The sequence below is a fragment of the Centrocercus urophasianus genome, unplaced genomic scaffold (genome assembly GCF_019232065.1).
Source record: "Centrocercus urophasianus isolate 14NV4802_14NV808 unplaced genomic scaffold, USGS_Curo_1.0 seq_10, whole genome shotgun sequence".
Lineage (NCBI taxonomy): Eukaryota > Metazoa > Chordata > Aves > Galliformes > Phasianidae > Centrocercus > Centrocercus urophasianus.
In genome coordinates, this window is record NW_024884142.1 from 48,873,318 (window position 1) to 48,894,984 (window position 21,667).

Here is a 21,667-nt window from a genome sequence, read left to right on the forward strand (position 1 = left end):
TTTTTTTTTTTTTTTTTTTTTTTTTTTTTTTTTTTTTTTTTTAAATGCAGCCCAGGATATAGTTGGTTTCTGGGCTGAGAAGGTACATAGCTATTCAGTCTGACCACCTGCCAGCCACCAGTTGTCCTAAGTCTTTTTCCACAGGGCTTTGCTCAATCCCTTAATTCCCCAGCTTTTATTGATAGTGAATGATAGTGATGACCATCTCATGCTTATCTACATATTCCCCAAGAGCAACTTGAACACGTTCCAATAGTTGATCTTAACTTAGGCACAAATTCTGCTTAGGAAAAACGCGACATTTTCCTCTACTTAGAAACTATAACCAACAATATTTCCAAAAACGAATCACACAACTACTAAGGAAGTCACTAATACCCAAAGTCAAATACTTTCAAGTACATTATTCATTCACCTATTTTCAACTCTCCCCACCAACCAGAGAATTATGTCAGTGCACCTGTGACACTACCCACTTTCAGCTGTTAATCTACCAGTTAACATTCTTCACAACATTTGAACTAATCTCTGCCCTCTTATCTCACCACCTTTCCACTTCAGCCAAGCATTAAAATTCTCAGTCTTATTTCTGTTATTCTATTTTTTATTTGTTTCTAGTCGGCAACTTCAAACAACACGGAGCATCTGTCTTTGTTACTGTTCTGATCACGTAATCTTTTCAAGTGCTGAGAGTTCTTTCAATCTGGTTTCAAACTTCCTGCTTCTGCTCTTAAATGATTACGTAATTCTTCAATTCCTTATCCAAACATGCTTTTTTCCCCCTATTTAACTCTTTACACTAGCTACCAGGCTTTCCACCTGCATACTTTTGCATTTGCATCCTCTGAATAGCAGTATCTGTACTTTATCTTCTGCTATTTTTTTGCCGCAATATACACAAAATATTAACCAGCAAATATTAGATAGTTACAGGGACAATACAAACTTAAATTGCTATCAAAATTTGTCCACTCATCACTGCTGAGTGACTACATCTTTTCTATGCTTACCATTCCTGATTACCCTTCAATTACATCAGGAACTACATGTCCCTTTGTGCTTATCCAAAGTAGTTCCAAATAACACACAATACTAATATATTAATTACAAACAGAACTAAAATGATTTTATCATAGCATTTCACATTGCTTCTAGGAAATAAATCAAGTTGCACGAAACTGGTCTTCAGTTGAAGTAAGTAATATTTGAAGAAGTAATACCAGGTATATACCTTCAGTATCAAAACAAAGCGTGTTGATGAAACTTTTGTGACCATCAAGCTCTTGTAGCAGTTGCCCATGGATTTCTTTCACACTGGCATTCCATATTCTAATTACAGCATCATAACATCCTGTCACCACCAAAGAGTCAGAAACTGGGTGGTACTTAGCAGTGTAAACAAATGAAGGATGAGGGAAAACCTTCACTGCAGATGCAACTTGTGTTTCAATCTTCCACATTCTAAAAGGAAAAAACGTTAGGATATCTACTGAATAAAGCAATCATATACATGGGTAAAACTGATGCCTTACTTTATGCTAGTGGTTCTAAAGTCAAATGCTTGCAAACACTTAACAGCCATTTTTAATCATCCCAATTTGTTCCACATATAATCCTTTAATAGGCTATTTTCAAACAAGAATTAAGGTACATCTAATACCTCACATAATACTCTGTCTTCTAGGTAAATTCAGGAGTACTTATTTAATGGATATTTTGCACATTTTAAAATACACTAGGTATTTCATGGAATGGCTTGGGTTTTTTTTTCCTTTCTTCAGTTATAAACACATTATTAAAAGTTAGGTATCATTACAAGAAAAACAAAATAGAAGTAAAAAAAGAATAAAAGCACAACTCACAAATGCGCATTCAGAACCAATAAAAAAAATTAAAAACCCAGAAAATTTTAAAAGCAATTATCTACCATACAGTGGCGATCATGATCTCAAAGACATTTTCTTCAGATAAGTGCATAGTAAGAACCGAGTTTATTTCCTGTCCTTCACTATCCACAGCTGTAATATCAAGTTTTTCTTAAGAAATGTTGTTTCATGCTCATCTGTTGAGCCTTTTCCTAAGATGAACCCATAAATGCAATGGTACACGGACTATGAAATAGAGGCAGATAGCACCCTGCAGAGAGCACACAGTCACAAGGTGGAATCTAATTGTTTGAGTGCTTAGTTTGAGGTTTTGTTTCCAGCGAATGCTGAAGAATTCTAATATCACTCTGAGGTGAGCTCATTACAAAGTTACAGTCCCTAAGAGTACATCTATTAACTTGCAACTTAATGTACAAAGTCACAAACCTATCTTAGAATGGTTTTGCTCTAACAGCAGAAAAGCTTATTTATTGCTCGGAAATAATGAGATATTAAATCTTAGGTAGGCTCAAAGGCAGCATTGCCAGTAGAAGACATTGTATAAAGAAGGATTAACTTCTGAGTTTTCCCTTCAGCCTTTCGTACAACTCTCTGAGTGATGATCCAGGTAATAAACTAATATGACTTTAAAATAACAAAGGTTCTTTCCCTGCTTATCCTTTAATTCTAATATGTTTCAAAAGTCAAGTAATTCCAACATTAAGGGAAAAAGAAGGAAATTCTTCCCTGAACTGAGTCACTTTGAAGGCACTGGACAATAAACACAGGAAATAACTCATACTATGATTACGCATAGCACACAGAAAAGGAGGTAGATGGCTGCAGTTTCATCTTGCTGCCACAAATTCAAGAATTTAGGAATATTCATGGCATTCATACAAATAAATAAAAACAACTGAAACTGACACCTCCTGTAATATAAAAAAACCACCTTATTTTACCCCAGTCCAAATAAAATAAACAAAATATTCTCTTTATTCATACACAGAAAAAGATAGGGGGATAGCAAAAAAGCTCCACACATATATCATTTAACAATTCTTCTGGTATTTTAATTATGCAACTCCCTGTAGCATTACTGAATTGCGTAACAGAAGCAACAGATAGGGATCTGAAGAACTTAAAAAAAAAAAAAAAGCCTATGAAAACCTATGAAGTTGCTCATAACAAAATTCTGCAGTGTCATGGGCATATTTTCCTGTTTTCTACAGTTTGAGAGTTTTGCTTCTAAACCTCAAACAGACCAGGATTTTAGCGTTAACACCGCATGGTAGTACACTTTTTAATTGTTACACATTCAGACATTGAAATAAGACAGTGCAATTCTAATTACGGTAATTTAAGTTGCAATATTTAGCTATATGTCCAGAAAAATCAAAATTTACATACGTGCAAAATGGCAGATTTAAACACATTTCACAAATTTTAGATTTTCTATTTCCTGCCTCAGGTACAAATTTGCAAGTCTAATGTAGAGTACACAATGTCAGTTTCTGCAAGGACAGAATATTCCAACTGCATCAATGATTTCTTGAAACATAGAGCCTTTTTTATTCATTGGTTTGCTGGGCTTTACATTCAGATACTACTATTTTTTGTGAAAGTTTTACTCTCAAATATACACACACAAAATTGTGTCATTTTCTTTCATGCTGCTGAAGCTATTTACCAGAAGATTTCTATCATACGTACCTGACAGTACCATCAGAGGATGCAGTAAGAAGGTGTTGACTGTCCTTTGACCAACAAAGATCATACACTATGTTAAGGTGACCATAGAATTCTCTCAGGAACTGTCCAGAAGGAATTTCATACACTAATGAAAGTTTAAATAGAACAATAAACATTTTGAAAGCATTAACAATCAATTGTACACAAATAAAGCAAAGATTAGTCTAACCTGAGGCTGAGTTTTTGCTAGTACTAGTTTATTTTCTTTACATTCTCATTTTCAGAAAACAGTAACAAACAGTTGCTAGATGTGCATGGACAGCAAGCATACACTTCCATCTAGTGGTTCACAGATGTCACGGATGTCTTAACTCTTCCTAACTCTTCAGATACTGGGCCCAACAGGTTTAAATTATTAAAACCACAATTAAGATAAAGTACATTAGTTACAGAAAAGTACTCCACAGTTTTAACTTACAAGCAATGGGATAGCCATTCTTTCCTGCACATGCTGCTGCCAGGGTTCTTCCATCGTGAGAGAAACGAATACAGAAACACCCCATATCTCCACCTCGCAGTGAAAACAGATGTTTGTTTGGAATGCGACAAGCCTAGCTTTTCAGACAAGAATTGGGATTACAGAGTTATAAATATTGACTGAACAACACTCAAAACACTTTCTCAGCTCTTGTCTTGCATAAGTTTTCAAAAAAAAAAAACAAAAAAAAAACAAACAAACCTCATAAACAGAGAGAGTGTAACTTCCACCACATTTAGCTTGTCTAACAGAAATGAATATACAACTGACAAGTCTTTAAAACTCAAGGAAAACTAAAAAGAAAAAGCCCTTCATTTTAAGATACACTTAGCTATGACTATCCTTCATATTATATGCTATGGAGTTAGCAACTCAAGTTTCATTAAGTAGTCTAAGTAAAACTTTCAGTAATTTAATAGCTGCAGTGTGAACTCAGAAAACTAACTACAGGCACACAAAAGTTTGGTCTGCCAAATCACCTTCAGCATTCCTCATCGGTATTGTAATTCCCTATTATTAATATTTTTCCAATGTTTAACTGTCAAAAAGTTATATAGGTATTAGTGTTTTATCATCTCTTAAAACACCTCCTCTTTTATCCATGGGCTTTTTCCTCAAAACTAAATTCAAAACTTAAGAGAAACTAAACAAACCAGAATAGTCATTTGACTATTTAACCTAAATTTGATTTATTTTTCAGAATGACAAATGAACAGATTTCTATGCACTTAAAATATACAAATATTCTTATGATCTGTTTATGAAATAATTTAGTATATGTTCTTCACTTAAGAATACAAGTAAATGCATCTTGGTAAAAACTATATATGTGAGGTGGTGTATTTTTTCTTTTTAACCACTCTTTAAATTAGAAGATTACAACGTTGAATCAATTTCAGCTTCAAAAAAAACCACACATTTTACTTATACTTCATATAGCTTGAGTTCATATAAAAATATTTCATAGGAAACTCAGTTCACAATAGAGCATTTTGGAAAAATATCATCTATATTTATGGAGACATAAGAATAAATTATCTTTAAAATATATTTTTAAAATAATTTTTCTGTATACAAAGAAAATAACAACCTTGAATGATTTTTTTTTTTTTTTTTAGAAAAACATTGGCTTTAGTATTCTTCAGAGCAACATCCTCCTAACATTACAAAAATGTTTTCAGTGGACATCATACCACAAAACAGATCACTGTTGGTAACAAAGGTTTAGTTAAGAATAAAGGAGCTGTCAATTTTATTTTTATTGCAAACTAATATTCTTAGGATTTTTCTTTCACTTCTCTTTAAATAAACACTTACTTGCAGAATGGCAATTCTTGGAAAATTAACATTAACATGAATGAACATTTCAGGGAACCTGCCATTTGTAGCAAGAAAATCCGCACTGTGAAACAGTCTTACCTATTCTTTAGGATTATAATTAGCAAACATTACTAGGAAATAAAGGTTTAGATATGTTGAAGTGTTCTCCTTGAAAGTAGGTGTACGATTTAGCTTAAGCTTGAGAACTGTCTTCCTAACTTACGTACTTGAATAGCCTTTCAGATGCCAAGAGAATTCTGAAGATGAAAACACTTGACTCTTTTGGGAAAAACAGTTGGATGAACTACATTGGTTGGAAGCTGTGCCTTCCCTGCTACCTCAGAGAGATCTTTGCGTTTTGTGCTTTTAGTAGTGTTGTTTTGTTCTTTCTCATGTTTTAATGCCTCATAACACATCATACAGATAAAGCTATTAAGAGGTAATAAAACTTTAAATTATGTTTTACTTCAAAAGGAAAATAAAACACCTCACCTGTCCAGGAAGCCTTGACCACTTCAGCTGCTCTTTTTTCTCCTCTAGAGAACTGACTTCACATGATCTTTTAGATCCCTCCCCACGGAGCTCACACAGTGTTGCACTACTTTGTTCCTGTTTAACAGCCACCATAGAATGGAAAGAAGGGGCAACCTTAAGGCAAAAAAAAAAAATTATTAGGGAAAAAGTTCATAAAATAAACAGTGTCTTATCTGACAAGATTCGGAAGTACTTTTAACTTCAAGTGGGTTGTTTTTTTTACAGATGAAAAAACGAAGAGACTGGAAAGAATCTCATACATGAGACTCAAATATTAGGAAATTTATTTAAAGCAATTCATAAGTAAGTGACTTACTGTTCCTCTCACAGAATTTACACATTTGCATGAGTCCAGTGACTAAAAAAAGCATTTCTCCTAATGAGAAGGAATATCTGTTTTCCAGAAAATACCCTGAATTTTCTGTCAATGGCAGAATATGCAACGCTACAAGTGGGAGAAAGCATCTATTTTTCCAAAGATAGCCACAAAGCACTGAGTTTGGAACAAATATCTTAAGATGCAAAGTTGTATTATAGCTAGTTATGCACTATTTTACATTCTACACACAAGGCTAGCATTTATATACATGCACACATATGAGACACACACTGAAGCTATTTACACAGATTTTTCTGTAGCAGCCTAGTACCAGTAAATATATAAAATCTAACTTACATGATCTGGCAGTTTTATGCCTCTTACAGTAACATATAAAGTTGATGGGTAACGACTTCTAGGACATTTTGCCCACCAGTCATAAACTTCAACAATATCTGAATGTGACCTGGTCTTTGAAGGTGGGTAATACAATTGCAGACGGAGTCTTCCATCAACGTTTAGAACTCCATTTGCACCAACAAGCTGTAAATGCGATTAAAAAGAGAAGTGTGTAATGCTGTAATGCTATAACATGATTGAAAACACAGCACTGACAGTGGGGTAGAAGGGTCTACGCTGCAGCAAGCGAGGATAAGCCCAAGCACAGTAGGCATAGATGCAGAAACAATGGCAAAAAAATAAAAGTAAAAATGCTGTTCACCTTTAGAAAGCCTTAGACAACCAGGAATTCCAGCAAGATACCCCAGCCTCCACTGCCAACCCTTAAAAGACACCTGGGAGGGAGTGAATCTTGACTCTACCCCTTCCAGTCACTCAGGTGCATTGCATACACCTGAGCTCCCCTAGGTTGGCACTACCTTCCCACCAGGTGCTCAATCACTGGTTAATGACTTAACATTTCCACTACAAATGTTTAAACAAAACTAATAAAAATCTTTCATTATTTCTAATATTACAAATAAACACAGCATAAATTCTGAAATCCACTTTCCTCTGGGGAAGATTATTATTCCTAAAAGTGGTAATGAAATAATTAAATACCTTAATCATGAAATCAGAAAGACTAACACTTAGACAGTGGTCTAGTTCTTACAGTATATTTCACATGCACAGCAATGATATCCTGCAGATGGGAAGACCTCTGCAGTCTCATGTATTTATTTTTTTTTAAATAACCATTTGCTGGAATCACCGAAATCCTTAATGACTGTGAATCCATAAAAAATCTCTTCCAAATCTGCCTCCTCATCCACACTTGGGTTGTTAGATTTAGGGTAGAATGGTTAAGTTACAGTTGGACTTGATAATCTTAAAAGTCTTTTCCAACCAGGGCAATTCTGTGATTCTATGATAACTTTGATTTCTAGAGCTCAGGGCATTACTAAGACTGACTCAGAGCAGAAGATATAATAAAAATTTTCACACTTCAGAGGAAATTGATGTAAATAGAGTTAGAAAAGTAAATTGCTATTCCTCTCTGAACATTAAGTCATACTGTCAGAACAAGTCAGAAGTTAACACTTATGCTTTTCATTCTGTGTACCTACTGCCATTAACATTTATCTAGACACTTCTACACTCGTAGACAGATGAAAAGATAATGCAGACAGATGCAACAGTAATGAAGAACAGGTCAGTTTTATTTATATTTATGAGCTTGAAGTCCATCCTTCCTTTCATTCAGGAGCACAGCTCTAGCTGTATGCACACCCAGATAGGGGATTCTGATTCCTGTAGAATCATCTTGGGATGAGATAAGAATCATTACAGAATGATCAGGAGGTCCCTGTGCTTTCCCATAAGCTTGCAGTCCATTTATCTTCTCCTGTATGTCTCATGTTATGGACTGCTTCACGGCTGTCAAAATTTATCATCCACAGAGGTAGTTAAAAATGAACAACCCTGAAGCAGGTTAAAACATATAATAATCTTGTTAGATCTTAAAAGCCCAAATGAAGACACTTGAGTTTCCCCTAAATAGAGTTAAAAAAGCACGACATGCAGGCTCTATCTCACTGCTGCAGCATCTCAAGCTCCGCAATTAAAAATGGCAGTCATTTTATTATCAGGCTAGGGAGTCTTTCTGAAAACTGGTCAACTGAAAATAGCAAGTTCCTACTTTCCCTGTCCAAGATAGTCTCTTACTCTTGATGAGCAAATAAAATGTGGAAATTATTCGACATTCTATATCCTCTTGAAAAAATAGTTATTCTTTACTGAATTTCCTCTGGACTTGATCTAGAGAAGAGAGAAGGAAGGATGTGAACAGGCAGGAAAGGATTTGTTTTTCATCACCGCTGCCCGGAAATATTCAAAAGTATTTTACCACTTACTAGTAGTTATTTTATATAATTAAAAAGGTTTCTAATATTTTCTTCTTTTAAAAATTCACAATACCTTTAGAAATGCCCAGCAGATTTTTCGGAAACCACAGTCCTGAATTTGTGCATCAGAGTTGACTCTCGCTTCATCCATACTTAGAAAATCAAGGATCTGCAAGCATTAGTAGGAATATAACTGTACTTTTAGTGAATATATACTTTACAGCAATAAAAAAAAAAATACCACTAAAAACGCACTAGATGTGATTTATCACAGATTTCATTTTTATAAATTAAAAAAAAAAAAAAAAAAAAAAAAAGTACTTCTTCCACACAATGACACAATTAGAAGCAAAAGGACCTTTTGCATTTACCTAATGACTATTTATGATCTGTTTCAAAAACGAAGTGGCTTTTTTTTTTTTTTTTTTTAAGTTAAGTTTTTTTTTTTTTTTTCCCTTTTTTCCAAAAAAAAAAAAACAGGAAAAAGATCATGAATAATTTTCATAAATCCTACAGTTCATATACGATACGTACAGATAACATTCCTAACAGGCAAAACAAGCTGTAAAATAATCTAACTGGAAAAAGATCAGTCAAAAAGTTAATTTTCCTTCTTAACTTCATCAGTTAGCCTATAAGAGCCTTCATTTTTCTCATCAGATCAGAATCTTCTCATATATAGCAACTCCTTAAAATTTATGAAGCATATAAAAAACAATCATTTCATTTTCTAAGTTATACTTCAAAAACTATGGTGTTCAAACAGCAGGTTTTTGGTGTAGTCATACTTTTGGCTCCACCATCATAATTCCCACAAAGAATTTTAAACACAACTGTAGTTAGATCTGTGCTAAGTAACTGGAGACTCTTAATTCTAGACATGTTCATTTACGAGTGTCACAGAAAATTAAAAAAAAAAAAGCAACATACAGTGAGATTGTATATATAAGGTATTTGAATTAGAAAAACAAGGAATAGAGAAATAATATATTAGCTTTGCAATTTCAGTTAAATACTGAAGAATCTCTCTTTGTATACACTTTTTACAATAATTGAAATACTTAATCAGAAAATTGTTAAAAACCTACTCTACAATTTCTAAAATGTTAATAGAAAACAGGGCAATGGCTTGTTCATTGGTACAATGGAAAAGACACACTGCTGCAAGCACACTGACTCTGTCTTTGAGTTCCCCCCATCCTTCCCCCCTCAAGAACTTAAGCTTCTTTTCATATTTCAAGAATTACCACCCCAGATATGTGTACAGACTGGGAGAATTCATTGAGAGCAGCCCTGCAGAGAAAGACTTGAGGGCTCTCATATGAAAAGCTGGACATGAGCCAGCAGTGTGCTCTTGCAGCCCAGGGGGCCATGAAGATGATCAGAGCACTGAAGAACCTCTCCTATGCAGAAAGGCTGAGGGACCTGGGCTTGTTCAGGAGAAGTACTCTAAGAAGAGCTTACTGTGCTCTTCTTGTACTCAAAAGGAGCTTATAAAAAGATATATATTATTTAGTCTCATAGTGACAGGACAAGGGAGAACACTTTTAAACGAAAAAGGAGAGTCAGATCAGATGTTAGACAGGAATTCTTTACTGAGGATGGTGAAGTAGTGGCACAGGCTGCCCAGAGAAGCTGTGGGTGCCCCATCCCTGAAGGCATTCAAGGCCAGGTTGGATGGGGCTCTAGGTAACCTGATCTGGTGGGTGACAACCCTGCCCACAGCAAGGGGGTTGAAAACCTAACATTCCTTCCAACTCAAGTCATTCAATGTTTCAAATATGAATGTAGAAAAGAAAGTGTTATTTTTTTTACATGGTATCATCCCTCATGATTTGAAGTGATCTTAATGAGCCTTTACATTGAGTTTCTTAGCTGAGTTCATAAGAAAACTTGATTCTTACAGACCAGGGGTTTTTTTGACTTATTTATAAGTGGTGTTAAAAACACCAATGTTACTTTTTGAAACGTCCACTTAATGCTGTATGTAAAATGAAATAAAACACTTGAATAAGCCATATATACACTCTTGAATTACACACAAACTTTACAAAATCAAAACAATCAAAACATTGAAATATTTCATCTTACCTCAAAAAACAGAATTACTTGAGGGCTTTCCTCAGTGTTTTGAATAAAATAATTAAAGCGCTCATTAAATATGATTTGTTCCTCCCAATCTGGGACTGTTGACCTAAACTGTCTCAAGTCATATGGCTGTGTCATAATAGGAAGAATGTGGTCGATTTGCTCTTCCTCGTTGGAAGACACAACTTTCCTCTCCCTGTATAAAAATTTCCAGAAAGTTATAATAGTTTTAATGTCTTAAAACCACAAAACTCAAACAAAACAGTAACTTTGATTAATGAAAGCAAAGAAAAATATAAGATAACATTTGATTTTAGGGAAAAAAAATAATCAAAAAACACAAAGATTGAAACAATTGGTGAAGTACACAGAAAGTGGCACAGTAAATTCAAAAATTCTAACAATCATGCCACTGTGACCACATTTATGCATAATGATTCTGATAGAGTCTATGGCGTAAAAAGTGTTAGAATTTGCTTTTCAGGATAATTATGGATAATAACAGTGAAATGAAGTAACAGAAGTGATTAGAAAAATGTAAAGGACTGAACTTCACTTAAAGATTTTAGAAATTATTTTATGGAAATGAAAAGGCAAATGCTGCTTATACCACAAGAGTTTTGCTTGTTTATTCTAATTTGGCATCTGAGCCAAAAAAATTTGAGACACTGTTTCTCAGGAAAGAATACAGAATAAACAGTGTGGTAAACATGCAGACCTTAAAAGCAATTAAAAAAATAGCACATAATTTTAAAGAGTCAAAAAAGAATGAACATCATCCTAATTTACTGTAAGCATTATTATGCATTATCAGAGATTTAGAAGCTGTCAAGAGACCTCGTAAGCTTTGGAGTTATTTTCATGATCCATTTTAAAAGGAGAAAAAAAACATATGTATTTATAACAATCACAGACAACAGAAACAGTTTACTAAGCAAAAGTCACCTATGTTCCTTTTTGACATATAAGCCACTTTTCTGATCAACGATATGGATTTTAACTACAGGATGAGATACAAGATCAGTCTTAAGTCGATCAGATCGATGGATATAAACTCCCAACACAAGATCATCATCAGAACCAAATTTAGACTGAGTTGAAATTTCTGAAGTCCTCATTTCTTCATCATTTTCTGCAGAAACTCCTGTGTTATCTTCTATAAACAGTAAGAAACAAACAAACAAAAAACAACAACAAAACCCAGAGATTAATGTAGCAGCTTAATGAGTAAAAATATTTCATGTTCACCATAAAATTTGCAACACGGTTACAGTTTAAACACAATTGAAAACACGATTGAAAGAATATATATAAATGCATGTAAACTATTTCTATTTAAAATATTTAAAACCAGAGGTCTTCCTCTTGATTGACATAAGCTCTTCTCTGCCAGAATTACTTAAAATTGATATAGTTCACTAACCTGTCCTGGGCTATGGCCTATAATTTTATTTTATTTTTAAAAAACTATATAAGCAACAACTGATGCTTTCTCTAGTGCATTCTCCCTGAATCTACCAAACACCTGCTGAGGAACATTCCAATTTACAAGTTACAGAGAGACTGCCATCCTTAATAGTTAGCAAAACATGAATTTGTGTAATACCCCTTTTTAAAAAAATTGCTTCCTATTTTGGACTCTGCAATATTTGAAGAAATTAATTCTCCAGTATGACTACGTGCTACCTGAAAAAGTATTTCTTACATTTGAACTGAGCAGCAGGTTAAAACAGCGACAATACGTCATTTATAAAGTAAGATGTGATTAAATAATCAAAGGGTAATCAGAATATGAAACTAAATCGTAATATATAAAGCTAGGGTATATATATAAAATTCTATATTATTCCTAAAACACACTTAACATCTTCACAATTTTAAAACTAACTCAAGTAAATGAATTCTCAAGATTATATACAGATACACAAAATTAACTTCCTTACAATTGATTATTAGAATTGGAAGCAAAAAAGTACAACTACTTAAAGAAAGAGATGCAACTCCAATTCCAGTCTCAACCACTATTGAGGGAGTACTAGTGGCAAAATATTTACATGAGGAACAAAAGGAGAAAAACAACAAAGTGATTTGGATATAGCAGCACACCATTCATTTTGCTAGCAGACCTTTTTTGGTTTTCTTTTTAACCTTCTTTGCTTTAGGTTTCTGTTTTTCCATGCTTTCCTCCAGGTTCTGTTCTTCTGATGCAAATTCTCTTTCCAATAAATGATTTTCATTATTACCTTCTGCTGGATGATGCTGCAGCTCAGAAAGGGACATTGCACTGCAATGTAATGGATTACTGTCAACAATTGCATTCTGTGACATATGGAAAAACTGTATGGAAGATTCAGAATCCATAAGTTTAATATTAATGTCAAAAGTGTTCTGTAACATCTATTTCATAACAGAATTATCCAGTTATCTCACCACTTAATGCATAAACACAAAAGCTCCCTGATTGACTATCTTAGTATGATAAACGTTGCTTAAGATTCATACACAAGTGGTATACTTATCACAATACCTTGTTTCAGCTTTGCATACAACTGCTACTTCTTTCTTCTTTTTCTTCTTTTTGCCCACTTCATCACTCAATGCAACTTCACTGCTTTGAACAGCAGAGGTAAATTCAGACATCTGTTCTTTAAGTTTCATCCTTATTTTCTTTTTAATTGCATTTATCTCATTCTCAGCCACATGCAACTGATAGGCTTGAATTAGCTCTTCTTCCTCTTCTAATTCAATTGCATTTCTCACTTCAGTGAAGGAATTTTTTGCCTTTCCATCACCTCCTTGATGAGGTATGTCTGTTTGTGATTTACTTTTTGTCTTTTTCTTTGGAAAATCATTAAGCTTTTTTCCAAAACTCTCCAATTCAGCCTCACATAAATTTTCCTCCTCATTAAATTGTTCTTGTAACAATGATTTCTTTTTCTTCTTGTTAGACTTTGTTTGCTGGCTCGCCTCTCCACTAACAACATCGTTATTTATTTTCTCTGCAATTGATGCTTTCTCTCTGAGTTTATTTTTTGTAAATCGGGGACTCTCTTCTTCAGGATTGTACGTGTTGTTTATAATTGCTTCATCATGCCCACTTTCCTTTGTTAGATCGATGTTACTTCTAAAAGTGTCAAGCTATAAATGAAAAGAATATGAAATGTAATAAAATTACGTTCTAAGGATGAACATACTATATGTTATCTCTTCAGCAATATTACACAAAGTAAAATCAAGGATCTAATAGCTTTCATGTTTAAAATTAACAAGTGACAGACTGAAAGACAACAGATAATTCACACTGGAAAAAAAAAAAATGTATTTGGACACTTCACCTTCAGTACAGTTTCATATGTTTTCATATGACTCATGCATATCTAGCAAAAAGAAACCAGTAAGTCCACTCCAGTAAGTATACTGCATAAGTCTGCTTTACACTATGACAGACTGGAAAACAACATGCAACACGAAAACAAATATTTTCACCCTTTTAAAATGCAAGTTAGAGACAAGCTTCAGGGACCATAAAGAAGCTCATGTTGACTGCTAGCCTTTGATAAATCATTACTCCATCAAGCCTTGTACTAAACTTACAAGGTAAAATGTTAGTAGCAAGAGAGCTGCAGGGATAGCCTCTCTGAGCAGAGACCAGCACCACCTCGTGTCAGATTCAGCTGCTCCAACACATATTTGTCACTGTGAAAGCAAATTTAAAAAATAAAAAAAGCAGTTCCTCAGACACATAGCCTGTGTGATCTTAACTTGGGCCATGTTTTCTACACATACAATTTAATCACAAAAAGTAATTAAAACATCACTTGCATCAGACTGGGTGCTGGACAGACAAGAGGACACTGCTAGAAACATCATCTATCTGAAAAGCAGAACCACGGGAGATCAGCTAAGAGCAACTGTCTATGTATAACACACTTGATCCAAGTTAGAAAAAGCACCCCATCTGGAAAAGCAGCTCAGAGGACAGTGATACCTTTGGAATAACTCCAGCACATCCAGTCCCGACCTCATCAGCTTAAAGCATAGAACAAACAAGGTGGCTTTTTTCAGGACTGTCACATTAGGATAACTGGGCAGAGGAAGCTACCTGCCCAAGAACAGGTTTGCTTGTGCAGCTGATTTGACAGGAGAGGGTCGGGCACAGGCAAATGCACACAGGCTGGCTAACACACAAGCTAAACTCAGGTACTTTTCATTTGCCACCTGTACTCCAGAGCTGACAGCAGTTTCTTTTATAAAAAGAAACTTTTATATATTTATTTTTATTATATTTATATATTATATATTATTTATATTATTATATATATATAAATATTTATTTATATTTATATATTATTTTTATTATTTTCATTATTATTTATTTTATAAACTTCTCAAGTGCGTGTGTGGAAACCTGGAAACACAAACTGGTTTTGCTCATGGTATCAAGCATTACATGGGCAACTGTATGTCTTCCCACAACACAGATACACCTCTGAAGAATAAGAACCAGCACTTGCCAACTCACTGAAGGGCTGAGCTGGCCACTGATTCTGCTTGCAGTGAGATAGTAAAAAGAAAGCCTGAAATGGACACACATAATGCAGTCCTGCCTTGAATATAACATCTTAGTTTTCAATGTATGCTCATCTCAGTATTATCATCTGGTTAGGCTGTAGACTAGGAAAGAATTTCTTGACTCACAGTCTTGTTTGTCACCTGGTAGAAAACTTCATAGACTTTTTTTTTTTTGTTAGTTTTATATCTTCTTTTCTACCAGAAAATCTATACTGACATAAATGTATTAAATCCTTGCTTGATCTGACATTTAGCTCATTCTAATAACTTGTAATAAGAGGTACAACAGGGGAAAAAATAAGTATAGAGACTGTTAGCCTTGGAAGGGTTAATAGCAAATTCCTTTCCTGACTGTGTCTTGATGCCTTGCTTTTTCAGCCCTGCCTGGAGGTGTCAGAGCCACTGCACCTCTGGCTACTAAGCAGCAAAGTAGATCTTCATCAGCCACAGCTGACATCTATATCCATTTGCATTACAATCCCTTCATTCCTATCAGTTGTGTCTTGAAACTCATCCTGCCCTACTGCCATGGCTTCTCCCCTTCCAGTCAGACTGCTTCCTTTCTCTCCTGCTAATAGGCAACATAGAATGCAGCAGGTGAGTAGTCTCTTTATCACATCTGACAATTAAAAATCACAGCAACCTCCTGCTGTTCCAAACTCAGATCTCAAGGAAACATTGGACTATGAAGAAAAGGTTTTATTACTTTAAGAAAGACTAGGTTCGGTAAGAACAAAAGCAGCAGCCTGGGACATTTCCAGTGGAAACATGCTCTCAGCTATGACCTGTTTCTTATCAAACCTGGGAAACCATTTATGGCAAGTATGTGGCACAAAGACAAACATCACTGATGAATTTCACATTACTTAAAGATATCCGATACTCCATACAGTTGTTATATGAAGTGAGCAAAACTGGCAGAGAACCAGACAAATCTCACCATCTCTTTCTCTTGCTTTCTCACAAACACTTATTTCTCACAAAGAAATGAAAGGCATTTGCTGAATCACTCATAGAAATTCCTACCTAAATGCAGCATGGAAAATATCAACGTGAGCTCTTAAATCTTTGACAGGCTTTAAGGAAATATTCAAAACTGTCAGTGCAAGGTTTCAATACATATTGTTCTCAATTTTTCTTTTTTGTTTAGTTTTTTGATTGGTTTAAATTCACAGCTCCGCCCACACTAATACTAAAAGTGCTCCTTTTTTGGTGTGTATCAGCTTTTGCTTCTGTTCACCATGATTGTACTTCAAGCATTTCTAGCCGACTCCAAAACAGTAGTGTTTTCACATCAGAAACATTTCAATTGAAAACCAACTTAAAAATCAAAGTAAGCATTAGATTCTTATGTGAGTAGTATATAGTTGCATGTGAACATGCAATTATGTGCTCAAAAACACATCATCCTTAAAATTTACAAATTAAAAAAAATAATCATGTTTCATAGAAGCACAGAACGGCTTGGGTTGGAAGTGGCTTTAAAGGTCATCTACTCCCACCAGCATCAGAATACCCATATAGTTACATTTGTGCTGCAAAAGATTTCTGTATTATTGTGTTAGCAGGGCTTTTAGTATCACTTTTGCAGAAGTCTTACATCAGAAAATGATGGTAACCTTGCAAGGAGTTGTTAGCTGTGACTGCTGGCTTAAGTAATTTAATAGCCAGTAATGCACTGAGCTTCAACGTAGAACAACCTTCCTCCACTGTGTGTATTTCTTTTTCATAGCGAATGATCTTCAGAACAGCAATACAGTGCTTGGTGATCCTCTCTCGATTACCTTAGAACTAAAACAGGGCCATAGTTCCAATTGTCTCTGATTGCATCAGGGACTATTCAAGCAATGGAGAGGCATTGTTCAAAATGTAAGCATGGTTGAGATACTCAAAAGGATGTTTTGACACTTAATTTCTTAAGCTGTTACTAGTTGCATTTAACTGTGGCAATGTTTGCATACTATGTTTAAAAACCTGTAATACATAACAACTTAGCACAGATGCTTTTTCCTTCTTTGCTGCTGAAGTAAACCTAAAAACAGAGTACTCTTGTAGTTACACCTGCCAGCAAAGCAAAAGGTTTTTTATATTTTAAACATCACACTGATTCTCTGTATATACTATTGACAACCCAATACATGCTCCAAGGCTCACAAAGTAAATACATATATACGTACCCATAAATACTAGCTTCAGATGATCAACAACAAACTTAGGCTTCTAAGTTTTATCTCTAAGTATATTTAGTAGTCACATAATAAATAACAAATACATGTAAAGATCTGAGATGATATAAAATAGCATTCCATTGTCTTTAACAAGTTACACAAGAATGAACTTTCACTTCCAACGTGTGGAATGGATGCAACTGCTAGAAAAAAAGATAGCATGAAACCTAACAGGAAGAAAATAAGAAAAAAAAAAAAATCAAAAAACTTGTCTTTTAAGCAAATTCCTTTCCTTGGAAATTCCAATCATCGTCAATAGCTGGGATTATATAGGACTCAAACACTATGTTTCTGTTCAGGAAAAATGTTATGATATAAACTCAGAGGAATCTTTCGGGTTCTTTTAACTAGAGACATGCCACAAACAAAGAAGTCATCTAACCATGCGGTCATCTTGATAGAAGCATTCATAATCTGCAAGTCATAAGCTAAGGCATGATCTTTAAAATGGGCATACTGAATAAGTACACATGCAGCGACACAGGTAAAGCAGCATAGTTCAGCAGATGCAAAAAATACATTATTATGGAGATCAAAATGAAAAAACATTTCAAGTACCATTTACTGTTGTTTGTAAATTCCTATATCAGTAACTTTAGGGAATGAAATTGATGATGATCTAAGTTCTTATAAGTTCTCAATTCACAGATGTATTACACGTCTGTATTACTCTCAAAACCAAATACTGTTATGGCTACAATCCCACATTATTCTATCATTCAGAGTCCTACTGAAGTCAAGAGAGAATTTAAAAACTGCAAAAATTTTTAAAAAAACATAATGGGAAAAATTACTGACAGACTTCAAATGAGTGCACATATCATTTATTCTTTTCCAAAATTACTTACCAAATAATTCTGACATGCTGCTGAAGTAAAACTTCTAGTATGTAAACAACAAATAAAACCCACGTTAAGCCAAAAGACATGTAAGCATTTTGTTCAGAGTATAAACCGTACTTCAGCACATTTCACTTCTGAAGTACATTTTCCTGGTCTTTTCCCATTGAGAAAGGCAGCTAACCAAAAGCTGGATGCATTCAAACTTACCACAATATTCTCCTGAGAGTGGGACTTCTTTTTCCTCGAATTCTTTTTGTCCGCCAGGTCAGCATGATGTCTGAAGATTTCCTCAAAGCGAACTTTGGTTTTTGCTTTTGCCTCACTTTCAACTGAAAAAAGTAAATGAGCCTATGATTCAAAAACCGCTACTCCTACAAAAGTGCTTTAACATGACAGGAGGCAGTAATTATTTTTATCAGGAAAAAAGTTACCAAGAAATGCGTTTAGTACTCAGTTAAGAATTTCCACTGACAGTGTAAACTGCAAGAGGATTACTTGGCAACATGGTACGAACATGGCTGCTATTCACTGATGAAACTGGCACAGTTTTTAATCTGTTTCCTGAAGAAAGCAGATTTTTGAACCGCACACACATCAGGATCAGCAAAAGACCTTGGGCTAGCCAAAGCAGAGCACAGGCGACTGCCCTCATCGTTTATGAGCAGAGGTACCCTGATAAAAGAGGTTAACATACTGTCTCCGGGAAAAGGAGCTGCTCTGGGTTCTTACTGAGCCTGAAACAAATCTGCAAGAGGAAGAAGCACCTATGGATCTGAAACCAGCTAATGTTGAGAGCCTCTGCCTTTCTCTGAACCACAATATTGTTATCACCAGCATTTTGACCCTGGAAATAGCAGGTGTTCTAGCTCTGCCACCCTATGCCCAGGTAATGCTTAATTTATAGCTAACTTAAAGATGTAATCCAGCACACCACCAGAAAAGGTTATTGAGTCCTCAGCTAAAGCATATTTACCACAGTAATTAAAATATTTTAAAAAGCAGACAAATTTTAAAAAAATAAAAAAAACAGTACTTCAAAAACCAGATACAACCAACAAAACAAAATGAAAGCAATGCAGCTTAAAAATTCATCAACAGAAGAAGCTCCTATCGCATAGTTCTATCTATTAAAATACACATCAGAAATTAAACACCAATATTCTTACCTGTTGGCATTTTCAGTCCTCAGTTAAAGGAGGCTCAACAGAACAGCTGCTTCTTCCTCAGGAGTCATCTTTTTTTTTTTTTTTTTTTTTTTTTTTTTCCAAAGTAATTAACAACTTTAATTAACACAACTAGTCCATGGACTCGAAGCTACAAATTGAATGCACATTCATTAACATCAAGTATGAGTACAGGTCTTTCAGACAGTCTAGAAATAAGTATTTCTCTAAATTACAAGTTCTCTGCTGTCAAATATCAGCACCCAATACTTGTTATTTCAAAGCAAAAAATAAAAAGCTATAGCAAGTTAAATAGATAATAGATGGCAAGTATTTCAGTAGTGCTGCACTCAAAGAACAAGTACCCCTACTGTACAATTCATTTATATGAAGTCATTTATACTGAAACTTCCCTAATCAGATTCCTATCTGATAGCATCTTAAAGAAGTCCCATTTTAGCCAACCGATAGCCTACAATGAAAAAGATTCACAGTTGTTAGCAAATCTAACTTTAGTGCAGTTCTATAAATATTTACGTTTACATGTTTTGTTTAAGTATTTGTATCAAGTAGACAAGCAATTACATGAAACTTTTCTGTAAAGAAAAAATGTTACACCCTCCTGGCTGTGGAGAAAAGCTTGAAAATGCAATACAAACAAAGCTGGAAGGCAAATAAAAATATTACACATTTATCACCTCATCAAGAAAAATGAGAATGTTGTTGTAGGGGAACTGCTAGGTCAGGGCTTGAATTGTTGATAGAGCACCTGATGAAGGGGTGGCTGGCCCAGTGGGCACAACTACATTGTTTGCACCTGTGTTCCCCACCTGACCAGAATGGCTGGACCCAGGGTAGAGCTGGGCTGGACTCATGTAAAGGCCAGCCACTGTAGGGAGAATATCTCTTAGGCCTAGGCTTTTTCCTGAAGAGGAGTGCTGCATAGCCAGAGAGCCCCTTCAGTAGTTAGGTGAGTTCAGCTCTCCTGAGATTACTGGTCTACCTGTGAATATTTTGCTTGGTATTGCAAAGAACGTGTCAGAAGCAATTTTGCTTCCTTGTAATCATAACAGTTGTATAATTAAAAAAAAGAAAAGAAAAAACTAGTTTGTAAACAGCAGAACTAATGAAACCTACCTTCCTATGACCTATGAATGCACTGTGCTTCCCTTGGCCTTCTATGCAATACACTATCATCCCTACCTGCCTTTCCAATAGCACGTCAGGCAAGAACTCCAAGTTCTTCCTACATAACAAAGCCTATGTTATGTAGGACTCACAGGACCCAGAATACAACAGTCCTAGTAAATTAAGATGTACTGGTAAATTTTACTATACTGATTAATTCTCCCTGGAACAGCTTCAATCCAAACCATCTAGCACTCTCTTGAACAATACTTGTATACAGATTAGGAGTTGGTGCAGATTATGTGTCTGAGCATCTGCACTACGGTAGCCTCAGGTTCTTCCTGTCTCTTGCAGTGTTATTTGCTTCTTCCTTAGCCCCTTCTGGTACAAGCTTTCAGTTACTTACAGTAGCTTGGTCTGTTAACTGACAAAACCAAGCCAAATTAAGAAACGAGCAAAGAAACAAACAAACAAACAAAAAAGGCAAAGTGTATGGGTTGGTTTGAGGTTAAATAAGTGCTGCTTAGTCAGTTGGCAAATGTTGTTAGTTTTGTGTACTAACCATCCAACAACATAAGAACATCTGAAATGCCCAAGGATGACCAAAATGACTCCACAGGAAATGATCCATTCTGTAATATGTTTCATCCTTTCACCCAGGGTACAAATATTTTCCCTTACTAAAAATCTTTCTACTTGTAGAGCAAAGCTTCATCAGTACAGTTAAACAGTGACTGTTGTGAAGTAACACAAATGCCTTATTCTTTCAGGGAATGAAAGAAGAAAACACTACTGAAAGTACGTTTGCCTTTGAAATGTGTACTGTTATACAAAATGGCCATTTTAAAAGTATAGGTCATCATAAACTAGGAAATACTCATAATTTGAAGGAGTAGAAAATAATACAGTGACAAAACTTTGCATGCTAACACTGGAATCATTTACTGTGAGTGGCAGGAATGTGTAATATTCTCTTATGATTCGTTTATTGATTTCACCCACCTCTCCAAAAATATAATTATAAAATCAAATG

The 21,667-nt window shown here is 34.9% G+C and overlaps 1 protein-coding gene across 7 annotated transcripts in view; it reads right to left on the reverse strand.

Annotated features, from left to right (window-relative positions):
* The window catches only part of AHI1 (Abelson helper integration site 1), a 102,499-nt gene that overhangs the window by 78,381 nt on the left and 2,451 nt on the right, over positions 1-21,667 (reverse strand). For all 7 annotated transcript variants that reach the window (XM_042817299.1, XM_042817279.1, XM_042817270.1 and 4 more), the window contains exons 2-13: positions 19,510-19,657; positions 18,551-18,672; positions 13,229-13,839; positions 12,828-12,985; positions 11,647-11,857; positions 10,705-10,897; positions 8,687-8,782; positions 6,626-6,811; positions 5,908-6,063; positions 4,036-4,168; positions 3,579-3,702; positions 1,232-1,461 (exon numbers count right to left, since the gene is read on the reverse strand). In XM_042817299.1, coding sequence (XP_042673233.1) covers positions 1,232-1,461; positions 3,579-3,702; positions 4,036-4,168; positions 5,908-6,063; positions 6,626-6,811; positions 8,687-8,782; positions 10,705-10,897; positions 11,647-11,857; positions 12,828-12,985; positions 13,229-13,839; positions 18,551-18,672; positions 19,510-19,519 — 2,230 coding nt within the window. In that variant the 5' untranslated portion in view covers positions 19,520-19,657. The remainder of the gene's footprint in view (positions 1-1,231; positions 1,462-3,578; positions 3,703-4,035; positions 4,169-5,907; positions 6,064-6,625; positions 6,812-8,686; positions 8,783-10,704; positions 10,898-11,646; positions 11,858-12,827; positions 12,986-13,228; positions 13,840-18,550; positions 18,673-19,509; positions 19,658-21,667) is intronic.